Raw genomic sequence first — 27,139 nt, forward strand, 5'->3', positions numbered from 1 at the left:
TGTGTGTGTGTGTGTGTGTGTGTGTGTGTGTGCCTGCTTGTTTCTATTCCCCCACCTGAACAGGAAATCCCAAATGAGCTTTGCCTGTGGCAGGTGGAATATTTTATTAAATAGACACAGACTACCAAATATCACACATTCTCCCCTTCGTGCTTCTTGTGCTAGCCACGATTTAAAATGATTACCAAATCCACAAAAAAAAGTCCATCAATTACAAAAGCTTTTGGCTTTTCAATTTTTCGCCTGGATTTTGTAAATTAATTGGGCAAACGGTCCAGATTTGCATGCAACTCTACACACTTATTTGCCAAACTCATTAGGAAGTGTACAAGGCTGTTTGCTGCACTGGATAGTAAGGGTGTCGCTATACACACACACACACACACATAGACACACAGAGGAAGTGAGAGCAAGTGAGAGAGGAAAAAGCTGGGAGGTAAGGCTCTGGTGCGCTAAGGCGTGCAGGAACCTCTGCTGTGGCTCTGATGAGCAGCCTCTTAATTACATTTACAGCTAAGTAGAGCAGGAGCAGGAGAGCAGACGCTGAGGCTCGAGTGAGAGTAGTCTGGGGCAAAACCTAACCAAGGCTCTTGGCTTCTCTAGTTCACACCGTGATAACCCCTGTCTCTCATTAGCTCTCACCATTTGAGTACCAAAGTCATCTTCTCTCCTCTCTTCTGTTTTGCACCACCCACTTTTGCTTTTACACTTGCCTAATTTCTGGTTCTCTTGCCGCCTTTTCTCCTCTGACATGTTTTCCCTCCCCAGGGCTATTCCTGCTGTACACATTTTCAATTAGACAGAAGGGACGCAGGGAAGAAGGGCTGAAGGGAGAACTAGGGAGCAAGAGGAAGGGTTTTACACCTCTGATCCACAGAAGAGTCCTAATGAGGGATTTGAGGCAAGGGAGGGATGGAGCAACAGAGAGATGGAGGCAAGGCAGACACCTGAACACCTGCAGGGGTGGGGAGTATGATAAGCGCGTGTATTTAAATGTGTGAACGTCTGCATGTGAGGGGGGTTGTAAGTGTGCGAGTCCCAGTATGGGGTGGTCGTCTATGTACATTGCGCTTGTGTGTGGGTGTTTATGCATATGAGTGAGTCACTGTGCAAGTGTGTGAGTGCCAGAGTGGGTGCAGCCACTGAATATGCCTGCTGGTGTTGTCAGTGTAAGTCTGGTGAAATCTGGTGAAATCAGTTAGTTAAATGAAGCTATTGTGCACATTTCCAGCTCCATGTGTATTATCCTGGACTCTACTAGGGTGGCTTTGCATGATTTACAGTTCAAAATAATGCTTTTTTTATCTTATACTCACCCTCATTTCATCCACTGACTAAAATAAAACAATTTAGCTCCCTACCACCTCCAATTAAGCCAAACCTCTTCCAACTGGCTTTGTCAGTTTAAATATGCTCAAAGCTGAGCATATTAGGGATATCTACTCTCACAAAAAATGAGCTAAGGGGAAGAAAAAAATTGTCTAAAACAGAACAGTTGGCTCTTTTGGCTCACACGGATTATTTGCACACAGACTGATCAAATTATATGGAACTTTTCCCATGTTTATTATGACCCTCCACCACAGTAACACTATATAAATATGACAGAAAACTGGATATTCCCTTACAGTCCTGGCACTTTACACCACAAAAAATGAAACTTTCATCAGCATCATTGACATCAGTTAGTAAACAGCTAAACAGAAATGAAAGTTTTACACACTTTTAGCACGCTATAGTTGTCCTCCCCACATTTATGCAACACACAAACACACATAATGTGTGTATATCTATCTATCTATCTATCTATCTTTTTTATACACACACACACACACACACACACACACACACACACACACACACACACACACACACACACACACACACACACACACTTATACATACACACAGAGGAATGACTGAGCTACATAAAAGCTGATAAATAGTAAATAAATATGAGTGTAATCAATGTTGTTCTAACCATGGTAAGGAAACTGCACGCCATCGTTTTCATGTTTTATCTTCCTCTCCTGCACACTCGCCAAATGGTGCTGCACTGAAAGTGAAGAAGGGTATTGTTAACAATGAGATAGGGGAAGAATAAGAGAAAAAAGAGGAGAAGATATATAGACAGGAGAGAGAGAGAGAGAGAGTTAAGTGTGAGCATTTGTTTGTGATGGAGGTTGTGAATCACTTATAATTGACAACAGATCAGGTAAACTGTATGCATGATAGTGGCGTTAAGGTGAGGGTGAGAACATATGAATGCTTGAAGAAAAGTGACCAAGAAAGGGGTTCAGGTATTGAGGAGGTAGAATAAAGAGCAAAATGTCCGAAGCTAAATGACACAAGTATTACTACCAAAACAATGGAGACACTAAACTAAAATATTTGGTGCATTTAGCATTGTCATTTTTATTATTCATCTCTCTTTTATTTAGGCATGTATTTGCATTTCTGTCATATGCGAGACATGTGACTTTAAACATTTTCTGTTTCAAGGTTACATATTTTATATTCACGTGTTTGAGTATATGGTTTCACACCAAACTTTTAAATACAAACAGATCCTAGTCAAACACAGCCATTGTTTTCAATAATATATTAACTAAGCATGAGCAAATTAACTACTGTGTGTATCTGTAAGTAGAGTGATCAGACTGCGCCACAGAGCCTTAAGAAAGGTGAGTGGAGGTGTATGTGTGGTCTCCAGGGCTGAGTACATCACCACAGTGACAGCAACAGATTGCGGTAGGGAGAAGTGACAAAGTCAGATGGAGGGATCAGTTTGGACTTGGGGGTGCAAATCAGGCAGAAAGTGCAAAAGCTTCATGATGCTTCAAGGGATAGGTGTGGGGTGGGGTAGGAGGGTACCTGATTCCATGTCATTAGGCCACGCACTGGACTGGGAGGAGCTGGCAGCAGGCGAACGCCCAGGGTAGAAAACATCATCTGTGGGGCTCTCCAGCTCGCTATCATCTAAGGACTTCCGCTTAGTGGAGCTGCAGACACGAGAGGATATTTGGTGGTTGGAGTAAAAGTGGAAGGGATAAATGGAGAGAGTGAGAGCAGGTAGGATTTTTTTAAATAAAAATATATGATGGGAAGGACAACACCTAGCAGAAGTAAGAACTTTTCATATAAACAGACTTTTTTTTTTTGCATTTTAGGGGAAACAAAATCACAAAGTCTTGGAGCAGACAAAGCACAATGAATGTCAAAACTGTGAATGGAAAAGGAAGAAAGAGAAGGCAAAGTCAGAAAGTAGAGGCAGTCACACACGACTTTCTGAAAGTGTTTGTGCGTGCTTTCCTGTGCATGTGTCTCGCCAAGTTGTATCTTTTATATTTTTTAGATGAAGCTCAGGTTTATAACTACCTCCTTGGAAGGTTTGCGTACAACTCCACCTCAGACCTAAAGTGACAGCAGATGACAGAGGTAAGAAGATAGAAAGAAAAGGTTAAGAAAGACCCAGAGAGTAAAAAGCAGAAAGAGACATCACACATTCATAAAGACAAGAGCAGCTAGCTGAGAGACATACACATATATAAAGAGAATCCAAGACTGGGACTGGACTCGTAGGGCATAGCTGCACACCACTCATAACAAGAAACTTCAATGAGATGGTGTACTGTAGCCATCTTTGTGATAACAAGCAATATACGGTTGGTAAATATTACAGTACTGTGATTTCACACTTCCCTCAAGTTTGCCCTTGGCATCACTAACCAAGGCAGAACTGCTAAAGCCACATGGTGGTTTCACCCACTAGACGGTCTACTTATGGTAGACAGCCGTACCTCTCCATGATGTTTCCTGTGCAACGTATACTGTACGTCTGCACAACCTTCACTACTCATGCCTGTGGGGACTCATACCTGGTAGAAGGAGGGGAGGTGAGAGAGCGCCGCCCCAGAGCCACCTGGTTAATGTTGTAGTAACTGGGGCTGCTGTCCAGGTCAGCCAGTGAGAAGTTAGGACCCGACGCTGTGGCTACAGGAGCTGACAAGGAGACAAATATAAAGGGAATGTGGGGAGAAAAGAAAAGGGAAGCGAGAAATATGCCAGCATGAAATAAGAGGATATGCTCAAAATGCTGTAGATTTTTTTTCAATGAGGAAACAAATGCATTGTATTGTAATTACTCATGTGCAGGCATTTTGTCTGTGTCGTGATCTGGTTTTTCTACTTACTCTGAGACACTCTGACCAGCTCTGCCACATTCCACACTCCTGAGGTGACAAAACAGTCCTGGAAACTCAGGTGGCCTGTACAGACGAGGAAATAATCAAGCTTTTACAAATACACGCAAAAGCTTTGGGAAAACCCACCTCCCCACACAAAAACACAAAAAATGTTAAACTGAAACTCAGGAGACTCCATCTCTAACTCTGTTTGCTGAGCAACATCTATGGGAATACGCAATTGAATTACACTGTATGGACTAAAGTATGGGCCCACACCATCAGGGAAAACACCCGAATTCATAGATTAAAGTGTGTAATTTATGAATTCGGGTGTTTTCATTCCCAGCATCTCAGATGTTTAAAATAAAGGACATAGAAATGAAGGACAACGCAATAAAGCACAAAGAACAGGTCATCCTTAGGAGCTCACTGAATATAATCCTGGTACTGTAATAGGATGCTGCCGTTGCAACAGGTCAGTTTGTAAAACGTCCCTCCTGTTAAGTCTGCAATTTCATGTTTATACCTAACATTCAAACTATTCTGCTGCATCAGGACCCTGAAAATGCTGCTGAGCCAGGAAAAAATTTGAAAACTGTGGTTTTTAGTTTGGAAATTGATTTTGGGAACCTGTGATGTCACGGAATCAATACACCTGTGTTCGATGCCTGATTAGCCTGATGATTTTTCATGTTACAGCTACATGACCAGTTTCTGCAAATCATCCTTGAGTACCAATGGCGAATTCATCTAAAATCATTCAGCAGCTGATAGCAGCTTTTGTGCAGTTGAATTCTGCCTTTTATCATGCTACTCATCGTCAGTGTATGTGAACAGTCATGTCTTATGCATTTTCAGGTGTTCGGTTTTAAAGCAAAACTAATTAGTGCGGATGAAGCTTGATGAGCTCGGTGAAATTAATTTAACGCTAATTTAAGAGGGTTTGAACATAGGCACGTGCTTGTGCATATACCCACCATTGGGTGGTGGCTTGATGTCTGTGTCCCCTTGTTGGCTGGAGCTGTCTGATTGTCCAGATTCTGCAAAAAGGATAGAGACAGACTAATGGTTATTATCTGATTTGCATGCTTAAGAAACTAATAAAAACATACTGGTAAGCGTGCAACATCTCAATGAGTCATAGCTGTGTGTTCATGTTGCCAAGAATGTGATATTTCAGGTGTGAGAGGGAATAAGAGGGACTTACAGTATGTGCTGCGGTATGGTATACATCTTGCGAATGTATGTGCGTGTGAATTCGCACATTTTTGTGTGACAGTGTTGTATCTAAGACTGTTCTCTCCTGTTTCCCTCTGTCCCTCCAGACTTAAGGTGCGATGATTTACACTGTGCTGCTATGCCATTTAGTATCTAACCACGCAATCATATCCCTCTCCCTAATCCTATTTAATACTTTCTTGCTGGTAGGGATTTAGTCTGCGTAAACAGAACACCTTACACACATAACCACACATAACACTCACTCTCAATCTGTTTCTTCCTGTAATTTTTGCTTCATACTTTAATACATGTTGTAATCCTTACAAGAACAAACACATAAATACACACATGCAGATCGAGAGATAACATTGACCAGGCCAGCCTGCTCGTCCAGAGGGATTTGACGCAGAGTATGAAATTGTATAAAATTGAGGCAACGCTCGTCCCTTTGAAATAAAATAATAACAAAGAAAACACAAGCGCATAAAACGCAAACCTAACGTGTGCAGCTGTGCACACCTGTTATGACATGATAGTTGGAGTAAAAGTGCAAGTCACAAAGAAAAACACATGGGTGTTTGAGTCCGGTGGCTGAGACCAAGTTCACTTCCTGGACTGGTGTGATGTGGGATACTCATGCCATTGGCCATCCATTCAGGCCTAGCTAGGCTTTTGCTAGCTAGTAAGCTAGCTAAAGGAGGTGTTTATCTGCAGGCTGTAGGTGATAACAGAGCACACAGACTCCTGCCAGCAGCACTTGCCTTGCAGCCACACTAAGCCACAGATTACTGAGCAGAAACAATAACAGACCTGTCTCGCTGCCTACGAAGCAGTGCTTATCCACCGAGAGAGGGGCGAGACAGACAAGAGCGAGAATGAAAGAAAGAAAGAAAGAAAGAGCACAGAAATGAAAGAGAGCTTCTTTTTCCCCTCTCTTTTCATGCAGAATGTCTCGCTCTTCTGTGTCTCTCACTGGCTGGGTGTAATCCTGGCAGCCATCTTAGAGCTTGGCAGCCATCTTAGCATTGGCGGTAGTGCCACATTCCAGCTAACTGACGGCACTCACTCCAAACATACGAGGCTGCGCCCCCGCCACGCATGCACACAGACACATTCAGACACACACACACACACGTACACACACGTGAACAAACACTGAGGTACACACGCAGAGTAAACATATATGGTGGCCAATGAAAGCTGTGGAGAAAACAGCCTCACTTCAATAGACTTTTTAACCGTCGTGTAGTATTTCACCGGAGGGCTCTACATTAATGTAAACACTATTTCTCACACTATGCATACGGCGCTTAGATGCAATGGACCGTTACTGTATGAACAATACGCTTTACAGATATCTCACAATCTAATACAGAAAGCATGGCTGCCGCCACGAAGCTGCACAAATTCACGTGTGAGGCATGAATTTTGAAAAACTGTAAAATGTCCGAAGCCTCTTTCCTACACCAACATTTCCTTTGGTGGATTTGCTTCAAGAAATCATATTGGCGCATACAACTTATTATCATGTTTTGTGTGATTATGCATGTCTACTGACGTGCATAATCAGTTCTGTGTTTATATTTGCTTCCACGGTTGATTATTTACAGTAACAAGTGTGGCACCTGATGCTCATCTGTTTGTTTAGGATATTAAGAAAGTTACTAATTGAAGGATTATTCTGTAGCCAGTCTGCTCCTGCCACCTGACAGATGTTACAAATAATTGCTGCATAAATGGCAGAAATCACAATCGGTGTTTTTTTTTAAACAAATATAACAAGTTCAGCCCATCCTGCAATACCGCAGTGACAGCAGGAAGCTCTTATCACCTGAATTTGGCTTTACCTAACAACGATAATACCATCTTCTGGTTTAAAATTATATTCTGCAAATCTTATTGGGTAATGGAGAACAACTGATTGTCAGTATGGACATATCACATTCTGGAAAGATCCTGCACTTGGAAACTCTGCCCTTCTGTCTTAAATTGCCTATTGTTGGCCTGTCATGACCTGAACATGTTCTGCTCTTGTCAAGGTGTGAAAGCTAAGGCTCATGGTATAGATAAGAGCTGACAGGCGCATATGAGTAGCAGCAGGAAAACTGATAGCTGTTCTCAACATCACCCTGAGGTTTTGACTGCCTTTGGGCACACCAACTCTCACAGTATATGAGACCGATTGATACAGAGACTCCTATTATCGCTCTGATTTTTCATCTTATTTATGTATTCTTTTTTTATTCTAAGCAAAGAACTTTTGATAATACTATTTTCCCACCTACAGAGTTTATTCAGCTCTTGAAAATCTTTTTCTGCAAACTGCACAATATGATAACCTACATAGATACTGAAGCTATCAACAGCTGTGGCTCTATTGCTCTGAGCTCAGGCTCTTTAGCCTACTAAGACTGTGCTTACAACACATCGCAACATCACTCATTGGAAATAGGTGCCACTGTTGAGTTCAACAGTGCATCATAAAGCTGTAGAGACGAGTGAGGAGGACAGGGCGAGAGGGAGGTAAGACAGAGGTCTGGTGGCTGGTTATCACTGCTGTGCATGCTGCAGCCTACGACAGCAGCCACAACCCCCCACTCCACACTCAACACCCTCCATCCACGCATCCAGCCCCTTATCTTCTCACCGCAGCCCCCTAAAGCCCTCCCTTCAGCAACCCCAATCAGAGTCCTGCAGCCACTCCCTCCCTCAGATGCCCCTCTGCGTCCTCCACCAGCAACCCATCTCTGACTTCAAACCTTTCAGTCTACTCCGCAGCCGCTTGAACCCAGTGAATTAAAAAGACGACATACAAAGAAAAACAGTGTATGCATTGTGTCCTGATGGTGCACATGAGAAGCCCACGCAAACTCTACTCTGATAACAGTGTATGAATATACAAATATATACAGTTATTCATGACGGACTTTATGTGATTCAGCCCATCCATCAATGTTGATGTAACCATTTAGGTAAGTGAGTATCACAGTGATTAACTAAAACTTAGCTAAACATTGACTTTGCACTAAATTTTTCCCCTGGATTTCACTTCGATGCGCAACATCCTGGAAGTAAAGAGTAAATTGGGATGTCGTAAGTCCCTAAAAATGAGAGCTGGTTATCAACAAACTTGACTTTGCACAACTAAATGCTGGTGTACGCTCAAAGTAAATGAGTGCTAATTATATGTAAATGTTTGGATTTTTAATCATTCGTTTATGATCATTTTAAATAATAATTTTTTAAATTTTAAATAAATAAATAGTGTAGTGAGTTTTAGCTGAGCATCTGCTTTCTCTCTGTGCTGGTTCTTTATACTGTCTGATTGCTGATTGCAGACTTTTCTCTCTTACAACTCCGCTACAATCCACACAACCCAACTCATCATGGCTTTGACATACAGCACCATGCATCTGACTGTGGCTGTGCTCTCTAGGTTGCAATCCTTCTTACCATCTCTCTGACACCCAGCACTAATTCCTGTGGCTTTCCTCCTAATTTTCATGAGGTCAAGTGGAGGATTCTCCTTCTCCTCATTTTGTTAAAAAACATATGATATCCTCATTAGTTATAATAATTCCTAAGCTATTACATTTTCTTCACTAATCACTCTTTCCCCAATATTACCTCCTGCGCTGTTAATTTCCAAGGTCACAAATGGATCTATTTAAGAATCCTCCCCAACAAACAACTAATCAATCCAACATCTGTTCCACAGATGTGGATAAAGGTTTTAGCTCAGTGGCTTTTTCAACTGTTTTGGTCATCGGAAGACGCTAAAGCTGTGTGTACTCAAGTGAGGACTAACTCCGTTACAAATTTCATCACCTGAAAGAACTCTGGGTCAGTAACAAACTGAAAGTGCTCAAAGGTGTAAAAACTGAGGCACCAATGATTGTAAAAGCAATTAAACCAAAGACAAAAAGGCTTAATCTGTTACAATTTATTGTCTATAAAATGAACCATGTTACCTTGACCTCAAGCACATTTGTACATTTGATTAAATTCTGACCAACACTGTAGGAGGAGTAGCCACTGTGGATTGTGGCCAGATGCCTTGCTACGGCATAAGCTCATCAGTCCTTTGGACGGATAAACTAACTAGACCTCTGTGATTTGAGGAAAATCTGAAACGTGTCAGGACATTGCTCAAGATGATTATTTCGCTTGGAACATTTAAATCAATACTCAATAATCCATATTACAATTCCTATATTTTTTTCTTTTTAATTGATATACTCTTGACATAGACATAAAACAGTGAGAGACCGCGAATCTGCATATTGTCTCCTGACAATGAAAATACGTCTTGCTGGTCATTGCTGATCAAAAATGAAAGAAGTAACAAGTGGGCTCTGCAGTGGCACATGGCTGTTTGACAGATTCATAAACACTGCTTGTCATTTGTGAGTATGTGCGGTACAACCACGCACACTGCCAACATCAACATGAAAACCAACAAGTGAGCTAATGTACTCTGTAGCCACATCAAACCAGCATGTGTCCATATGTGTGAGCATGCATGTGTGTAACTACCAGTATGTGTTGAGATTCCCCTCCTTGTTGGAACAAATGTCAACTCCACCACTCCCCCTCCGTCTCCTCCTCCCCCTCAGCTCTCCTCTCCTCTCCTCCCCAAAACACAGGATAACGCGGTACAGCCTCCCAATTGGGTTTCGCTTAAGAGGTTTATCGGTATGTTGCTAAACATTCTGACCTTTTTTTAATCCTTAATGCGCTTAAAATGTTCCAAACCCTCCTAATCCCCCCGGCTATCCCACACAGATGTTCACTCAGCTCTTTTATTGGATGTTATTTTATTATTTTTTTTACCCTTTTTATTTTAATATATATATATATTTCTGTTTCATTTTTTAATTATTTAAGTCTGTGTCATACGAGGGAACATTTCTGTTTCTGTGTTAATAAGTCTTCATCACTTCTGCTATTTAGTGTATACATCTCTGTATGTGAGCAAAAACGCTTTTGTGCTAAAAGTCTTAACCAGATCCCCATGTGCTGAAACCAAAGTGTGAATGTGACCTTTACAAATCTTTACTCTTAGAGGAAAATCTTATAAGTTGCTTAGAAGTCAAACTTTGAATCAATAAGAGTCATAAGAGAACAAAAATGTCAGCGGAAACTGACAAATCTATGGTGTAATTAGCTGCTATATATGCTCACTGTTCGTCTGGCATATACAAAATGTATTACAAATCTGCACACGCACAACTGTTTATGTGAATGCACAAATAAATGTATGTATCTATATATGTATACATGTGTGTCTGTGTGTATTTGTGTCCCTGTATCACCGTGCCACTGTGCCAGGCAGGCTGTGAGGCGGGTTGGGAGAGTAGGGCTCTGTGTGTGCGTGTGTGTGTGTATGTGTGCGCGTGTGTGTGTGTGGAGCAGGTGTGCCTGGCCGCCCTGCGCAGCTTGCTGCCCATCTGTGCTCCCGTCTGTGTGCCGCCTGCGCCCACGCTCTGCCAGCAGCACCGCACCATGGCAAGAAGACCCAGGAGAGAGAGATGCTGAGAGACGAAGGGAAGGATTGAAAAAAAGAGAGAAGGAGCGAGCGGGGAGGAGGAGGGAAGAGGAGTGAGGGGGAAGAGCAGTGGGAGGAGCAGAGAGGAGGGATTACAAGGCTTGGGGGTATGGAGCATGGGAAGAGAAGCGAAAGAAAAGTGGGAGAGGGAAAGGGAGCGGGTTATGGTCTAGAGAGGATGCATGAAGTCGCAGGCAACGAGTGGAGAGGGTGATAGTCAAAGTGGAGGTTTGGAGGGTATTTGGCTGGCTGGATGCCCACACATACCCCACTCCTTATTTATTCTCCTCTGTCCCTCATTCCCCCACTTATCCTTGTTCTCATCCTACCATCACCTTTTCTCTCCACCAGTGCAATTTCTTGTATACTGCAAAGTTTCTCCATCACTGGGTTTCCAGAGACATGTTTTTTTCCAAAAACGTTGACTTTATAAACTTGCAAGATTATTCCCAGGCTGCCACAATATATCTTATGCTAATCCTTAGGTTTTAGGCCTATAACTTACTTAGGAAATTCTGACTGTAAGAGAAAAAGCCAACACACACTTCGGTAATGTGTGCTGTTAAATAGGAAATATAAGTAGTAAAAATCTTTATTTATGGGTTTAAACATGAATAGTTAGTTTCCTGTAGATGTGTAAAGTCATTCACTTGTGGCATTAAAGTAAGCCACAGTGCTTGATCAAAGTTTTAAGATTTTTAACCCATATTGCCCCGCTCTACAAGTTTACTGTATTGAGCTGAAAATGAGTCACAGACTTAGCATCTACACACACGTCGTGGCATGCTTCCTTAAATCAGAGCCTGTGAAACAATGCATTCTGTTAATCTTGCCAGTATGGGAAGCGTGTCAGATTACTCTAAGTCACCGATTCCCCCCCCCAAAAAAAATAAAATAAAGAAGAAGAATGCAGATAAAGTGAAAAATAACAAAACACAGGGGATTTTTTTCCCCCACAGAGGTCTTTATAATACTGTATTTACTATGCAGATGTGAGAATATTTTTGCCACAGTCTGGTGTTTATTTTAACACACAAACATTAACCTTTTTTTTTTTTTTATTACTGCCCCGTCTGAATTTATGTAAATGTTTAGGGAGCGCTCAGTGGTGAAACCATTTATATCTTTGTATTTGTACTATTCACAAGTGTGGTTTTCCTTGTTTAATGCTAAAGAAACAGAAGTGTATCCAAAGGCAGACAGCAAAATACAACCTCAAGTTGGAAAGAGCAACAGTATGGAAAATGTAAATAAATACAGCAGGAGTTTCTAAATTTACTTTGACTTGTACAGTATGTCATTCCAAACAGTTTGAAGACAAGATATATAATGTTTGTCAGGACACCTTTAGTTTATTTGTAAGGACAAATTAATGCCTGCTTTTTAGGCCTCAAATGCATTCCAAAAAAGTCTGCATGGTGGAAAGTTATGAGACAGGGGTAAAAAGCCATGAGGTAAAAAATAAATAAGTGATGATGTGATGGAGTTAATATCAGCTGGCGGGTGGAATCATGATTTGGGATGAAGGGATGAAGATCAGTGTAAAAGAGAACCACTGACAATTTTAACAACGATGTTGCTCAAAGAAAAATGGTTAAGGATCTGGAGATGTGACCCTCTAAGGTGCATAACAATTAAAAAATTGAAGGAAAATTTAGAGATGTCTGTGTGTAGAAGGCAAGAGCACAAATCTATGCTGAATACTACTGATGTTCATAGCATCAAGAATGCCATTTATATAAGTGATAAACCATTTGGGCTCCAGTCACATTAGATGAAGACTGAGTCTAAGCTCTTTACTTCATGAAACAACATTAACAACCTCAGTTTCAACAAAAAGTTAAAACTAAATTCAACAAAGTTTCTCAGAGACATCTTTTGCAGTGGCACTGCTGGGAATTGTTGTTTATTAAAAGATAAAACTAAGAAAGTTTATTTTTCTCTATGATCAGGAGGGCTTCTAGCTGCTTTTCTGGTACTGTGGAGATTGGTTTGGTCATGAGAGACTACACTTAATCATTTTGTATCTTCAGTCCCTAAAAGCCTGTACTATGGAAAGGAATTGCAAAGTTACAAAGTGTTTGAAGGATTTCAGTTAAAGTATGTCCCCATTTTTAAACCTAGCACAGTTCTTGTGATGAAACAGGTAACGTGCTGTTACACTATCGGCAGTACAACACAGGTCAATGATAATTTACAAAACACTGCAATATGCTTTGATTTTGTTACACCAAGTTTTTGTACTTTGGAGTTGTGAGATCAAATCTGAATCCTTTATGAACTCTCTGCAAGACACAACAAAAGCTCTCAGCACATTCTGCATGTTTATAGTTTCATTTAGTAATCGAGGCAATAAAAGGTTTTGTGAGGCAGGAATGCTTCTAAGTATCCCATTTGGTTACAGTGATCATTGCTATGCAATGCAGTCACAGAAGCCTCCGACAGCACTCTGATTCATAATTAATATGGACAGTCGAGTGTAAATGAGATTCTGTGCTTTGGAGTCATGCTGACGAGACTTGCCTTTGGACAGACACTCAAAGTCCTGAAGGAGCGCTAGGGCTCAAGGAGCAAGAATCCTACTTAAGCTGACACAAGAAGGCACAGAGCCTAACACACATACACAAGCGAGCACACACTGGTACAAACGTACTCTGTGAATGTATTAAAAATAATGTGGAAAAAGTGTATCGACACTGAATTAATGTGTTCAGCTTGCGTGTATCTACGCGTGAAGTTGTGTTATCTTTATATCAGCATGAAGACCTTGCATTATGTACATTTAAGCTGCTTCATTAACAGCAGCTCAAGAGAAATGCATGTGTGAGTGTATCTGTGGCTGAGGCTGGGGGCCCCCAGCACGGTTCACGACCTAGCCTAACAGAGTGTGAACGTCCCCCTGCCGAGCTGATACTGATATAACTGTCCTGTAAGTGGTGTTGACACCAGCATTATTACCCTGTCAACCTTCATCTCTACTCAGCTTAAAGGAGTCAACCGGGCGGGGGCCCAAACGTGTTAAGGACCAGTGTCTCTGCAATGCCCTGGTCCAGCCCAAATAAATACAGCTGCACAAAGGCCGGAAAGGGAAAAAGAAGGGGAACATGTGGGAGGGAGAAGGAGGGAGGAAGAGGCGGTACACTTATTCTCACTATTCTCACTACCTACGTGGCTTTCACAAGACACAAACATCTAAATCTCACACACACACACACACACACACACACACACACACACACACACACACACACACACACACACACACACACACACACACACACACTGAATAAATGGCTGCAGTGGTTTGCTATCGCCACCAGGTGGCATTTTCCTGGCACACGTAAACCATGGTGAAATGCAAATAAAGCAACAAGGCCTTGGGCCAGGCGTCTCAGTTAGCTCAGACTTCACTCTCTAGACTGCAGAGAAGCAGGCCAGGAATGGAGAAAATGGAGACAAAGAGATGAAAAGGGAGAGAGAGAGATGTGATGTGAATAAAATCAAAGAGAAATATGGAGCCGTGAATATTATTGAGATGTGAGTAGGAGCTTATCCCTTCTGCATTTTGCCCTTAGATAGCAAGACCCTTACATAGCATGCGTACTATCATGTTCAAAGAAAGTGTTTCAAATCAAAATGCCTTACACTCTGCAACATCAGGAGCTGAGCACTGCTCAACAAAGAGACAGAGACAGACAGACACAGAGAGAGGGGAAATACAGAGACACAGATATGCGAGCCAAGGGAATATAGATTTGCAGGGGAAAGAACATGATTTGAAAATGGAAAGAAGAATAACTAAATGAAACTGTGGCAGAATGCATGTTTGCAGCTGAAGAAACCAGCACAAGAATCATAAAACTTTGCAAAGCAAAATCAGGAAGAAATTAAAAGGCAGTTTAGAAAAGGAAGTATGAGTATGAGAAGCATCTCACAGTTTTCAGCTTTGTAAAAGGAAAGCTGGAAATGTTGCAGAGAAAGTACAGTACTAAGCTGAGTATGGAACTGAAGAGCAAGGGAAGGCCATGTGTTGAGACTTGGATTTCTCCTCCCCCGGTCCCTTTTCCTGCTGCCCTAGATACACACTGTGGGTCTTTGTGCTGAGGGTGTTACACACACTTCCTGTCTGGCCAGCAGAGGGGTGCTTTAAGGTAAGTCTCTCCCCCATGTAGCACTGGCTGTCCTTCCATTTATTCCTTTCTCTTTCTATATTAGACTAATGTTAGTCTAATATAGTCAATATATCTTTATACGTATTCACCTACCTGGTTCCAATGCATCAGTCAAACACTTTTAAACAACACAGACCACTCGCTTTCTGCCCACACATCCTTACCTGTTTACCAGCACATGTCTTAAGTATTATTGTTTTTGTTCTTTCTCTCACTTTTATGCCTGAAACTCTTTCCAGTTCGTTACAAGACACATAAAAGAAGGTGATTTACACTGATAGAACGTTGGTGCACTTGCGCAGCCAAGGACACTTTGATAAGAGTGAGAAAACATCCTCAACACACACACACACACACACACACACATGCACACAAATCCACAAAGTGATACTGAGCAAGGTTGCCAACTCCTCCAAAAGCACCACTGAGATAACAGTGATAACAAACATTCTTCCAGCAGCCAAGTCTTTTTCTCTCGGGGAACACTTCAATGAAAATTCAGAGCAAATGTGCCACTTTATGAACATAACAATACGTCAATAAGTCTGCTGGGTGAATACGCTGCACTGGAAAGCAAGAGACCCAATTACAGAGAAACTCTTAAGTTGTTTGCTCCTGAGAAATGGAATGATGAAAGAAAAGACAGAATACATCCATTTGAATGCATCTGAAAATTATTATTGTTCTATTGGGAATACATAAAACTCATAATCAAAATAATTTTCTACTGAAAAAAAAGTTCTCTCTATAATAACATCTAAGTGATCTAAGTCATATATCTGGAAAAAAAAATCCAAGTGTATAATTTCAATAAATATAAACACATAAAAATAACATTAACTTTTGCATGAAGTAAATATTGGACACTGCCCCCTGCTTGGTTGCATTCATACAGTGCACCATTCAATGGGCTCCGTTCTGCCACAATATGAGTCTCAATGGGAAGTATGAACAATCAAAGAGACTGTCCTGTCAATCTGTGCCAAGAGGACAGAGGGAGGGTGAGATTCAGAAACTAAGAACGCTGTGGGAGGTAGTTGGGGGGAATCAAAAGAAAAAAGGAGTAGAGATGCTAGCAGGAGAGGAGGAAAGGAGCTGTTGGCAAACACAGGAGGAGAGCAAAAACAGGGCTGCATGTAAAGGCTGTGTATATTATACTGTATATACATGGAGGAAAACTCCGGGAGAGCAAACTTGATCAAAGAGGTCATGCTGTCACGTTGACAACACACAGACACACTCAGAGAAGAGCGGAAGGACATGGAGCTTGCTCTGCCAAGCAGTGGTCACCTCTGACCCTTTGGCTCTGCAGTTGGAGATGATGCCAGCCAGACAGCTCAACGTAGGGCAAGCAAAGCAAACAGTGTGTTTGAACGTGTTTATAAGTGTGAGTGTCTGTTTGTGTGTACACAGGGGTGTGGACCCGCAGTGACCAATCACAGTCGTGTCAAAATGTATGCGCCAATGATAGCGAAGTTTCACAAGGTTGGCAAGGGGTTGATGTTCGCTCATTTTGCGCCATGTCAATGTTCATTTTCTGTGTATCACCGTGTTGCTGATGTGTCGCCGTGTGTTTGACTGTTGCTATGCAGACTGAGGATTACAGAGGAGGAAGAGAGGAGTTTGCATGGACATGGCAAAGCTGACAGACTATGAACTTGTGCCCTCGAGCGCCAGGATTCAGGAACTAAACTGCCATCTTATCAAGTCTGGTTCACGGTGCATGCACTTTTACCACACAAAGAGACAAGAGCGTGCTCAAAAAGAAACAGCGTGGCACTTGGTAACGTTCACACATTTTTACATAAGCACACACACACATACACAAACTCTCGAAGCTCTCTTTGTCCATTGTGCAGCCCGGTCAGGGCAGATGATGAGAGGGATGAGGGGTAAAGGGTGAGGTCATGTGAGGGAGCTGGAGCCAGGCGCAACAGACAGGCTGAAGTCGACCCAGCAGTCACTACCACCAGCAGGCATTTTGTGAGTTTATCTTTGGGTGTAATCTTTGATGGAGCGCCATGAGCAAAGATAAAAATTTGATGCTATGTATTTAGCTGCACAAGAAAGAAAGAAAAAACTCCTCCTTAGTGCATGAGGTCAAATATACAATAATAAGCATTATAAAACTACAAAATATATATTTTAAAAAATCTCACCACACCAATTTGTGGACCCTAATTAATTTATTTCTAGTAACAAAACATCCGTAATTCAGGAAAGAATGGTTTCCCCCCAAAATTTAAAAAAATCAACATGACAGACAGAATTTTTTTTAAAAAAGGAACAATGACACCAAGATAATCCAACAAATGGCAATTGTGGTAACCCTCACAGCAAGTGCAGCTCCGAACAGCTTGGAGTTCAAACAAACAAGAGAGGGAACCAACACAGACAAGCAGATAAACCAATCAGGATGCAGTTGTACAGTAAAGCAGACCACCATCTGTTTGGCAGTATAGACACTCAATGGGGAGCTGCACCACTGCCACACGGGGTCAATATGCGCGTGTGTGAGGGTGAAAGAGTTAGCACGAGTTATTTGATTAAGTGACACAGATAAAAACAGAGATTGTTACTGGATAATGTATACATGCACACATTTTCTCTCTATCACCTCTTGCCATGTTCAGTCTCTTTCTCCAGAAAAGAGCACTCAGTTCAGGCAGAGGACATCAGGCGACCCCAAGCCTTCTGCCAGACAGCAGAGGTCCTCAGTCTGCTTAGAGTTCTGATCACAGACAAAGCATGTGTGTACCCAGAGACAACAAGTTGCTAAAACACCACTTTTGTGTGTGTGTGTGTGTGTGAGAGCTATGTGCTAGTTTGTCAGCCATCTTCAGTCATTTCTTTCCATCTCTTCTTGTCTACCTTATTTTAAATAGATTATATTCAGAAACAAAAAAAGCTTCCATGTATTGATTGATCTTGCTGTTTCAATGTGTGCGTATCAGTGTTTATATAAGGATTCACATCCCCACCACCACTGAGCGCTTAGCCCGTAAGCCCATCCCGCTTAACTTCTCTTCACTAATACTAATTCTAAATCTAATTCACCTCCTTACCACAATCACCCCACACAACATCCCTGCAACTCTGCCCCAGCTAAGCCCCCCCCCACATACACAGATGCAAAAACATACACGCACAGACTATCTGATTGTCCACATGGCAACTGGACCATGGTATTTGACTGTGCTGTGTGGCTAATCCATATTAATAGTGCTTTGCTTAGCCTCAGCCTATGACCCTAATCAATGAAATTTAGTGTAACCCCAGATCCAAAGCTAAAGCTAAACACACAGTTACAGTACAGCTTCCCACAATCACACTAGGGGTTTATTTCAGAAAGAGGGTTTAGGGAAAACTAAGAGCTTGTTAATCCTTAGGTGAGGGAAACTCTGGGCTTTCAGTTAAACTAAGTCTCAGTCAGTTACTGTGATAACATGACCCTTCCTGAGAACCAAGAGATACTCTTCAGGTCCTCTTGCAGAACCTGAAGGAGCTGTCTGACGTGTTTTATTTCCTCAGAAGTCAATGAGAATCTAAAAATAAAACAAGTATCAGAATGTCACAAAACATTTACCGTACATGACTGAAACAACTTAAAATCAATTAAATATATTTACATATTTAACTAATTCTATGCTGTGAAATGCCACTGTTAATCAGCTACTAAAGGACTCAAAGTCTGCTAAATTATGAATGACTGGCGTGCACACAGTTTCTCCACTCCAACTTGGGCTCTTTCATTGTCCCTGCTCCTGATAAATCTCTACTGTCACATGCTATTTCAATGCACAATCTAGAAGCTCTGCTCCATGTTTACCCTTTGCCATGGTGGATTTCAGCTTATTGATGGTGGCTTTTTTAAATGCATCATGCATGCTGTTAACTCAGAGTGAACAAGTGTGAACATGCTCAGAGATGACTGAACCAACACTGATCAGCTGAATTTTTTTCTTCTCACAGTTTTTTTGAGGCCCCTGACGCTCATTTTGGACTCAGACAAGAGAACACAAACAATTAGGGGCCTGTTCTAGAAAACAAATTTGGTAAAAAATTTGAGTTTAACCCTGAGATGATGGAAATTACAGATTTTCTGCACCATAAACAGTTAACCTCTAGTTTAGTTCAGAGTGTTACTGACTCTTTGAACCGAACATGCTCTTAAACATAATCCGAGTCTCTCTGATTCTTCCTTTTATGCTGCACCTGAAGCAACTCTGTTTCGTTTCCTCATGCATACTTTCAGTATCAAAGTATTAGGGGTGCAACGATACTCGTATCGATATTGAACCGTTCGATACAGTGCTTTCGGTTCGGTATGCATATGTATCGAACAATACAAAATTTTTAATTTATTTTATCAACTTTCCTTCTGACATGCTGTCTGTGTTGAGCGCTCAGTGGATCTGCGCTCGACAGTGCAGCCTAGGCGGAGTAGTCGAACCAGATTCACTGAGCGCAGGGCAAGCTAGCGAGACAGAAGTTAAGCTCTCCTTGCAACATGGCAAATTGAACCTCCCCACCCTCATTCAGATCTGGCGTTTGGAACTATTTTGGTTTTCATGTGACGTATGACCCTGAAGGTAAGCGCGTCATGGACTAAAGTAAAACAGTATGTTGGATGTGCCACGCAATGCTCAATTACATGGGTGGGAACTAGTGTGTTAGCGCAGTTAGCTCGTTAACGTGTTGGCCGTCCAGCCCCATGCACGGGGCGATCCGCGGTAGCTCGTTAACGGAGATTTGCCGTGTTGTGGCGTTAACGTCATTTCAATCGAGATTAACGCTGACAGCACTAGTGGGAACACAACGAATATGACTGCACATTTACTCCGACATCATCCTAGTGCAAAGACAAGTGGAAGCAGACAAAAACAACAAGCAGCATGCTACAAACTTTACCCGAGTCATTTAGACAGCCGTTAGCACATGATTCTCCTTATGGGGACCTGATATGTTTAATATGCTGCTGAGAATATAGCCCAGAAGAAGCGGATAGTATAGCTTTTATTTTGGAAAGAGACATTTCTCTGTAATAAACTCTCTTTTCCAAAGATGAGTGATTCCTCAATCAGATACAGGGCTTGCAATATCGCTAGCCCGACGTCCCGGGGCTAGCGATTTTTCAGTCGGGCTACCAAAATCTATCTCTCCCTGCCCGTCGGGCTATTGTAGGAAAAATATATGTCAATGCTTTTGCATTCTTTCGGAAATGTAGCTGGGTAATTATGTCATTGGCATCGGTGAGCCACTGTCAATATGTGACATATTGAAATCGCGTTTGAATTTGCGCTTGTTTTTTTGCTTTCACTTTGCAATCGCGCGAACTGTGTATAGAGAGCGACAGCACTGATCTGTGAGTGATGATAATTTGCGCACCAATTCCTCTGACATCGTCTTATTAATCGTTAGCTTACTATGCAAACATGACAAGTGAAATCTCCACAAGCAAACATGTGAGAGGTTGTGGTGAAAACGCGAGCATTATGTGAGTGAGTGTTATAAACATAGCATAATATATATTTTAAGTTTGTCTCATCAGCTAGAAACTGATCAGGAGGCTAGCTCTGTGGTCGGCATGAAGCTGGACACTCTGGTGACAGTGGCAGAGAAAAGGACATTAAAGAAACTGATGGACATTATGAGACAATGCTGGGCATCCTCTGCACACGGCCATAAACAACCAGAAGAGTCTGTTCAGTGACAGGTTGCTTCTCCCCAAGACAAGAACTAACAGACTTAAAAACTCCTTTGTCCCACACGCCATCAGACTGTTTAACTCCTCTCTGGAGGGGAGAGGGAGGGGAAACAGGAGGACAAAGGAGGGGGGAACAACTAAGCTGTAGTGCCTCTTCACCTCACTGTCAATACCTTTGTGCAATACTTTTTGTAAATAGTCAACAGTGCAATAGACTCAATACTTGAAATGTGCAATTCACTTGTATTTTTATTTTTTATTCCTATTTATTCTATTTATCCCCTTTGTATATTTTATTTATATTTGTCTCTGTATTTATATATTGTGTGTGTGTGTGTGTGTGTGTGTGTGTGTGTGTGTGTGTGTGTGTGTGTGTGTGATTGTATATATAACAATTCTGTAACTGTAACTTCGGTCGTTGCTGTGCTTTTTTTGGAAGTCGAATTTCCCAGAGGAACCCACCCGAGGGATTAATAAAGTTCTATCTTATCTTATCTTATCTTATCTTATCTTATCTTATTCTAGTTCTGCTGAGCCAAATAAGACAGGTCAGGGTGAAGAAGTGACAGCCAAAGAAAAGCTTACCACAAAACGGAAAAGTTATGACAAATCAGACTATAAGGCAAAAAGAAAGTGCAGCTTTATGGTTTCATGGACAAAAGAATTTCTGTGGCTGCAATATGACGAGCTAAATAACCAGGGCTGCACATAAGTGGTCCGCAGGTGCGCATTCGCTGTCAAAATAAAAAACGCGCACAAGATAAGAAGTTGCAACGCGTGTTTGCGTACATAAGATTTTCAGGAGGAGGACAGACATTTGTTTAGAACTCTTAAAGATGTCGAAGAAGCTCCTTTAAGCAATTACTGTGATGTTCCTCCACCTCCAAAGAAATGTCAGGAGTCCGAACCACAAAAGAAGCGCGTATTCTCGGAAAAGTAGTTGCAGGAGGTGAGCTGGCTTCAAACAAATGATGAACGCACAGAGATGTGGTGCGGAATGTGCCGTGAAAATTTAATAAATGACAAATTAAAAAGGCATGAACATTTTTTTTGTATCGAAAAAATATCGAACCGTGACACCAAAGTATCGAACCGAACCGTGAATTTTGTGTATCGTTGCACCCCTACAAAGTATATATCGGATTACATTGACCTGCACAACTTAACGTCTTTAATACACTAAAATCCCAGGAACATGTTTGCTTTCCATTGGACTGATTTAATGAATCCATCTGATACTGGTGTAAGGACAGATTAGTGGTGTTCAGCACAGAATAAAATCTATAGGCTACCTTTTTCTAACTCTGTGAATTTCCCACACTAAAACATTTACTGTGCACTGCTGTAGCAATCACTGTTTTAAAAAAATAACTTGTATGAAGTTTTAGACACATAAAATACTCAATATAAATATTTCTGAGTGAGGATTTGTGTGCTACAAATGAGAAAACCCCAGACTTCTAAAACAGGTCCAAATGTAGTTTCTGAATTTAAGCGCTTAAATTCAGAAACAGCTGAATTTTTGGACAGCAATTTATATTGCTGCTTGTTTCGTTTGTAATTCCTATCAGCAAAATTACATCTATTATAAAATATATTCATTCTTTATTTTATATTAAACACAAAATAATAAAACAAAAAATTTCAAGTCTGAACTTGTCCTTGCAAATCATCAAATTAATTTTTACTGGGTAAAGCTATGACTTTAAAGTCATAAGTAAACTGTACTTTATCATTTTAATTCCTATCATAGTACAACTGAATATTACAGGTGACAACATATTTATCAATCTCATGTACAATTTAATAGGATTCAAACTGCATTACTAATTACTGGAAATTCAATCTGGGCAAATGATTGAATGGAGGACACTTTAAATGTATTTATCGGTATTCGTCTTAACTTGCTGACTCTCTTCTACACCTGTGGTTATTCATTTATTTTTTATAAAAATATTCTGGTCCATATTGGCCCACGTTCATTTTTCTGACTACACTGGAGGCTCTGCTCTTTATTTACTGGTTGCCACGGTGAATCGTGGTGTCAGAGCTCCACTGATGATGTTTTTTCTTTATTACCCAAACATGTGCTTAACTAAGAGGGAAGTAACTCTGACCAGCTGTCTGAAACCCAAAACTTAGACTTACCCGTCTTAGACTTAATCAACTCTTAGTGTTTGCTCTCTGCAACAGATACTAGTACCCAAGGTCATTGTTCTCTCCACCAAACAAGTACAATTTACTTAACAAACATGAGCTTTCATCAGCAGCATATATAGGTATAAAGCAGGAAGCGATGTGTGTATGCTGGGGTAGAGTTTTGTCTTTGAGCAGAACTGATCCCCAGTAATCTAACCCCGTGATGTAATGCCTGGTGAAGCCACCATAATATGTTACATAACCTTATAAAAGGCTTATGTACCCTAGGGTTCGCAGGGTTCATTTAGGAGGATGAATGACTGTTTTGTTAGGAACCAGTGTAATATGATCAAGATATTAAGTCATTCAATAATAAATAACAAGATATTCAAATCAACAGGGAAACTCTAATTTAAACATTGCTGAGACCACAGAAGGATTCCCACTTTTCCCTGCTGTAAATTTTAATTATGTAAAAATCAAATACCTGCAATCAGCCCAGAGTATGTTCAAAAAACGTTAAGTGTTATTAAACCGCTCCACTCCACCAAGAGAACTTGTTTAAAAAGACCCAGCCTTACTAAGGTTGTTGCAGAGCAGCAGCACTTGACACAAATGGGGATATTCAGCCACCAAAAATGGCGATAGTCGTATCAGTATTAGCACACCAACTCACTGCATACCTCCCAGGCCCCCAACTGTTCTTAGCTCAGAGGAAAAGGCTTTTGATTTGGTTGTGACTGGCAGCTCATGTAAACACTGCATCAGCTAGTGAGCGATAGAAGAGACTGGGAGAGAGTTGAACATTTGCCAAAAGCTGCAAAGCCAAGTTTGGCCCTATAGCGCTCTGTGCGTGTGTGCATACGCAATGAAAAAGGGTATGTGCAGGCATAAGTGTGTACATACAGTATTCGAGCACGTGTGTCTGTGTTTAACCCATTTACGTAACAGTCGGGGTCCCTGGGTTCAAGCAAATTTAAAGACTGAGCAAGCAAGAAAGGCAGGGAGAAAAATAAGTAGAGGAAGGAGCTATACAGGCAGGGGGACGAGGGGGGGAGGATAGCAAGTTCTGCCAAAACAAAAACAACCAAAAAAAAAGATTTAGGCGAATTTAAGAAGGACAAAAAACAACAGAGAAAGCAAAAGGTAGGAGTACAGACTTCATGGAGGATAAAGCACAAAAAAGCAAGGTAAAGCAGGAAGAAAGGAAACCCCACTTTTCCACTCCTTCCTTGTTTCCAAGCAAAGAGTCTCTCCTCAGAAGTGGGAGCACAAAGCGACTGACACCTGACAAAGGGATTTTAATGGAGGGAGTTTAACGAAGCAGAGGCTGAACAGACTTTTCGAGCCCAGACACCAGGCTGCTTTGACGACACTGCAAAGAGATTAAGAAACTAAGATGTTGCCCTTGACAGAAAAGAAGGAAGAGACTCAGACAGAGAAGAGAGTGTGAGAAAGTGTCGGGAGAATGAGAGACCAGGAAGAAAGATGGGGAACCAGGGACAGAAAGAGAAAAGACAAAAAGCATGAAAGTGAGAGAGAAGGAGAAAAAAGGGAGAAGCATGAAGGCTTGTTTCTGGTGGGACTCCAAGAGCCAGCATCTGTTTGGCTTGGGCTCAGAAAAGTCTAGTGTTTCACCCTGCAGCGCCCGGGGGAATGCTATTCCAGGCTGCATGGGCTTCTATGAAAAACAGCTTTATGTGGAAAAGGGGAGATGGAGGGAACCGGAGAAAGAGAGGCAACAAGGGAAGGAAGGAAAAGGAGTGAGAAGGAGGTAGGGAAGGAAAAAAGCAAAAGTGAAAGAAAGGAAGAAAGTGAGGGAAGAACTGATCTTTTGAGATCTTTGTAAAACAACAATGAGTGAAAATAAGAGAAAGAACAGAAACAAAGCACATGGCAGAAATGAGGGCCAGTTTTTTCTCTGTCAGTTTCACCTGTTAACAAACTTGATTCATGCTGATCTCAACGACACCCGTTTTATTCAAAACTCAAAAAAGTGGAGGTGAGGATAATGAGGCAACAAACACACACAGAGGATTTTTGTCCCTCCTCAGCATCTGGGCTAGGACAGCTGTGTTGTGCCTCTCAGCCCTGGGTATCCTCACCTGTCAGTCAGGCGGTTGAAGCTCCCAAGGGACAACAAGCAGCTGGCAGACAGGTGCTACTGCCATCTACCACCCAAACCACACCTATGCATGTGTGTCTCTCCCTGTGTTTGTATGTAGATGCATACTTCTGAACCACAAACATGGCAACCCTTCATGCAGCAGAGTTTGTGTAGAATAGACAGGCACAAACAAACATGAAGCAGCTTCATGTTAGAAAGAAACATATAAGCTGGCAGTCAATCAGTGCACGGCTGCAAAAGCTAAACCACTGCTGCGCAGTAAAGCAGAAATACGATGCTTCTACTGTATGTGTGCGTGCGTGCGTGCACATGTGTGCATGTTAGGGAGGCAGGGGGAGCTATGTATTAAAGCAGAGCCTTGGGCTTAATCAAAAGCAGAGGCACTTTCCCCTGGAAAAACAATGAGGGAAAGCAAAGTTTACATGAGCTAATTGACAGAGAGGAGAGGGGGGCTAGATGGATATGTGAGCAAGAGAAGCTGGAAGGGAAGAAAATAAACACACAGCCGAGTTACAGCATGGCAAGAGATGGAGGGAACAAGAGCGAGAAAAAAGGAGCAGAGCATCAGGGTGACACAATGAAATCATGGAAATTTTTCATTTCTCGATATCTCATCACCACCGTTTCTGTGTCTGTCTCTGGGTTATAACTTCCTCTCCTTTTTCTTTTTTGTCTTTTCAGTGTCCAAGCTCAATAGCATAACTCCACTCTGTTTTGTAAAATGTTTATGATACGAGTCATTATACGAGAGCACATATGATTCTTGCTTGTACATATATATTAAATTCAACAGTGGAAACACTCCCCCACCCGACTCGCGCTCTCCGTACTATTCTCAATCTAACTCCATCCAGATCCCACTGGAACACATAAGCCGGTACTATCCCTGTACTATCAGCTTTGGGGGGGATTTCACTCATTTTAAGGCATTTACTTGTCCAGCCTGGATTGATGTTGAGTAAAGCAGCTCCCAAAACTAACAAACCCGCATATAAAGCTCTTCAGGGTTGGTTGAGGACAGACTACAGAGTGGGAGAGCGAGAGAGAGAGACAAAAAGACAGACAGAGGGATGCTGTGTGGTGGTGCGAGATGACCAGAGGCCTTGAAATTCTTGACACTGAAATGGATGTGGAAAAAGTTTCTAGACTGATGCCAGGTCCTGCAGATTTTCTGGTTGTAGTGTTGAGGTTTCACTGTGAGCAGGGTGGGCTGGTATTAAACTTTTACCAGCCGTTAATTTGGGAAATAATACTTAATGACAGTCTTTATCCGCAAATTAAATTGTATTTTTACAGTACTGAGCATGACTGAAATAAATGAAGCCAGGATGCACGTTTCTTCGTTTTTGTACTTTCTTTCCAGTGCAATATGAAAGACAAAAAAAAAGAAAAAATAGTCTAACACACAGACAGTGTCTGTACTCCTAAATACTGTATATCAATCACAAGGCTGCTGTGGGTCTACTGGGCAGCCTGCAGGTATGTTTAGCCTAGTCTTACTCCTAAATCATCACATGTGGATGAGTGGATCAGGCACTGATTACCTTTTCACTTAATTTTTCATCAGGCAAGGATAGAGAATTGTGAAAGGCTCATTTTAACCCAACCCATGATCTTTTCTTTAAGCTAACCAAGTAGTTTGGGATTCAAAACCACACTAAAGGTTGAAAAATGAAACTACTCCTGAGTGAAAACAAATTGAAACATACTTAAAAAACAAAGGTCCGACACTGGCTTAAAATTAACACTTTACAGCACTGCTACCTTTCTTCTCATCTATGTGGACTTTGCAGCTTTTTTAAAAATGAGCATTTGCACTGAGCATCCAATATTACAAAAACACCTTTAACACACTTGAGCAGATGTCTGAAATGTGCCCATGTCTCAGTGAGTTTGATAAACCATCAGTATCTGATGCCATGTCAATGAGAGTGGCTTTATGTGTGAAATACTCCCTCCACTCGCGCACATGTCTACAGGTGTCTTCCTTAAATGAAAACAATGAATCATTTAGCCTGCCTGAGTGAATAAGAGTTA

At 41.5% G+C, this 27,139-nt stretch overlaps 1 protein-coding gene across 12 annotated transcripts in view; it reads right to left on the reverse strand.

Annotated features, from left to right (window-relative positions):
* LOC102303476 (nuclear factor 1 X-type) overlaps positions 1-27,139 on the reverse strand; it is a 112,053-nt gene that overhangs the window by 18,414 nt on the left and 66,500 nt on the right. For 7 of the 12 annotated variants that reach the window (XM_005936407.3, XM_005936414.3, XM_005936415.3 and 4 more), the window contains 6 exons: positions 5,165-5,227; positions 4,194-4,268; positions 3,879-4,002; positions 3,379-3,414; positions 2,875-3,002; positions 1,982-2,056 (listed from right to left, as the gene is read on the reverse strand). In XM_005936407.3, coding sequence (XP_005936469.1) covers positions 1,982-2,056; positions 2,875-3,002; positions 3,379-3,414; positions 3,879-4,002; positions 4,194-4,268; positions 5,165-5,227 — 501 coding nt within the window. The remainder of the gene's footprint in view (positions 1-1,981; positions 2,057-2,874; positions 3,003-3,378; positions 3,415-3,878; positions 4,003-4,193; positions 4,269-5,164; positions 5,228-27,139) is intronic. The other 5 variants (XM_005936408.3, XM_014338125.2, XM_005936413.3 and 2 more) reach the window with 3 other exon arrangements.

The sequence above is a fragment of the Haplochromis burtoni genome, unplaced genomic scaffold (assembly GCF_018398535.1).
Source record: "Haplochromis burtoni strain Fernald_Lab_line unplaced genomic scaffold, NCSU_Asbu1 Contig_212, whole genome shotgun sequence".
Lineage (NCBI taxonomy): Eukaryota > Metazoa > Chordata > Actinopteri > Cichliformes > Cichlidae > Haplochromis > Haplochromis burtoni.